Source organism: Lodderomyces elongisporus, chromosome 5 (genome assembly GCF_030384665.1).
Source record: "Lodderomyces elongisporus chromosome 5, complete sequence".
Taxonomy (NCBI): domain Eukaryota; kingdom Fungi; phylum Ascomycota; class Pichiomycetes; order Serinales; family Debaryomycetaceae; genus Lodderomyces; species Lodderomyces elongisporus.
The window spans coordinates 858,432-861,090 of NC_083677.1; the positions used below are offsets into that span (position 1 = coordinate 858,432).

Consider the following 2,659-nt stretch of genomic DNA (forward strand, 5'->3'; position numbering starts at 1 on the left):
AATCAGAGTAAAAAAGAAAATAATAATAATAATAGTAGAGGAGGAAAAGAAGTCAAATAACTTGCAACCGTATCTGTTAGTCTCCTCCGTATCAGCAAGAACAGTCTATAGCAAAAACAATCCATTTAATTATAACCAGAGTAAGTAGAGTGCTGAAAAAAATTAGAGAGAGAATAACAAAACAATCAATACAATCATTACAATAAAAGATGTTTCTTGTAGAGTGGGCCCACCTCCTAAAAACAGAATGCCAGATATTGCTCCGAGGTTCAAAGTTGCATTTTGGAAAAACAAACAAACAAAAAAAAAAATAAAAGACGCAAGCGCAATTATTCAAAATTACGTCATTTTTCAAAAGAAAAATAAAAAAAAAATAAAAAAGTATTCCAGAATAAGTAATTGCTACACAAATAATAATATTAATAATAATAGTAAAACAACAAGTGAGAACAAGTACAAAGAGAACCAAATAAAATAGTAGATTGGAGACATGGGGGGGGGGGGTGTTAGGTAAATTGTTAGCACCATTAAAAGTAGGAATAGAGAGAAAGAGAGAGAGATAGTGTGTGTGTGCGCCGAAGATGAGGATGAAAAGAAGATGACAAAGTCCTCTTCATTGTTAACATCTAGAACTACCAGTACTACTACAAGAAACATGATCATACATGTAATAACAGAAGAAATATGTTGAAGTGCTCCTGATATTGCACAATCGTGTGTGTGTGTGAAAATCTTTTCTGGTTCATCATTCAAGAGGCACAATCGTACAGATTGCTAAACAATCAAATTCAAATCTTGAGCATGGCCTTGTAAGTAGATAAAAGTAAACAAAAGATGGGTTTGGCATGAGATTTTTTGCGTGTCTTTTGTTTTATGTTTTATGTTTGTTGTTGTTGTTTGTTGTTGTTGTTTGTTAATGTTTATTTTTCTTTTCTAAATATAAACCACGCATGCTGCATTGTGTGCTATGACTTGGTGAAATCTCATCCTTTTGTTGTTGAATTCTTTTAAAATTTCAATTATCCAAGTATTAGCTTAGATTGCAAATTTATTCTTTACTCTCTTTTTTTTTTTGTTTTTCTTTTTTTGAAACAAAATGAGAACCTGTGCTGTGCAGCACTTTGGATGGTTCAGTTCTGAAATTTTTATTTATTTTCTGGCTCTCATCTGCATGTTACTTATAGGTTGTTGCTCTTAGTGTATTACTGGTAGTAGTATTAGTAGTAATATTTGAAGTTAGTGTTATAGTGGTGGTAGAAGTAGAAGTAGAAGCTCACCATGTATTATGTAAGCTGAAGAATTGCAAGAATAGAAAAACACGCTACCAATTGCCATTCTTTTGTTGCAATCTGCCTGAGGCTGCCAACAAATGATGGACAAAGAGGTGGTGAAGTTGTATTGATATTTCAAAGAAAAGGTGAAATTGAATGAGATAAAAAGATAAGGCTTTATCACACATCAAAGCATAGTATAGTCAACACTGAAAACACATATATCTTTGTTGATGACTCTTTTCCTTTCAAACTAGTAACAAAGTAAGTGAGTGTGTGAGTACGTATATTTGTCTCTCAGCTTGAGATAGCACGATATCTATCTTCATTGCCAGTTTTCCAAAAATTATAAATAACCCTTGAAAAAGTCAACTTTTTCTCTGAAATCAATTTCGATTTTCTTTTTTTTTGTTTTTTCATTTTCCCCCCTCAATACCTATCAAAACCAAAGCAAAGTCTTTATTCCCACAAACACTCGCTTATTCAAAAAAAAATTGTCTTTTACTTTTTAATAATCTTTCATTTTTTATTATCAAAATAGCTTAAATTTTTTTTTTTTTCAATTTCAAAATCATTATCAATGCAATACTCAACTGTCGCCGTCTTAGCTGCTATTGCAGGTTCAGCTCTTGGCTCTTACAACACCACTTCAACTGCTACTGATATCCATACTACTGTTATCACCATTACTTCTTGTGAAGAGAACCTGTGTACTCCAATTCCAATCACTACTGGTTTGACCACTGTTACCTCAGACCAAACTTTCTATACCACTTACTGTCCATTGCCAACCACCTCCTCCTCATGTACCGAAGAGTCAACTGTTTCCAAATTGTCAAGCACCACCATCACCATCACTTCATGTGAGGAAGACAAGTGTACTCCAGTTCCAATTACTACTGGTTTGACCACCGTCACTGAAGGTAAAACCACCTACACCACCTACTGCCCATTGCCAAGCACCACCACCACCAACAAAGTCCACCCAACTTCATCACCATCCAGTGTTGACGATACTTCAAAGACCTCAGTTGCGCCATACTCTTCTTCAAGCACTGGCTCAGCAGAACCTTCTTCCGCCACTATCCCAGTTGTTGATGGTGCAGCAGCCAATGCTATTCCAATTATTGGTGGTTTGCTTGCATTGGGTGCTTTCATCTAAGTCGATTCCTATATCTTTATGTTTTTTCTTTTTTCTTTTATGAGGCACAACCACGATAAAGCAACATGAAGAAGTTTAAAAAAATTTGAAATAAAAAGACTTGAATAAAGAAGAATGAAGAAGGAATATGTATAAACATGTTCTGTGGGAAATTGATGGCAATGCAAATGCCAATCCCTGGGAGATGATATACTGTATTCGCAATGCTTTTTAAACTTTTAAACGT

At 34.4% G+C, this 2,659-nt stretch overlaps 1 protein-coding gene across 1 annotated transcript; it reads left to right on the top strand. All coding sequences in view use genetic code 12, as the record gives it.

Annotated features, from left to right (window-relative positions):
• Positions 1 to 1,851: 1,851 nt before the first annotated feature.
• On the top strand, positions 1,852 to 2,433 carry PGA62_1 (Flocculin type 3 repeat; the record flags this gene model as incomplete). The annotated part of the gene is made up of 1 exon (XM_001528762.1): positions 1,852 to 2,433. The coding sequence occupies one exon, from the start codon at positions 1,852 to 1,854 to the stop codon at positions 2,431 to 2,433; it is 582 nt and encodes a 193-aa protein (XP_001528812.2).
• Between the last annotated feature and the right edge of the window lie 226 nt (positions 2,434 to 2,659).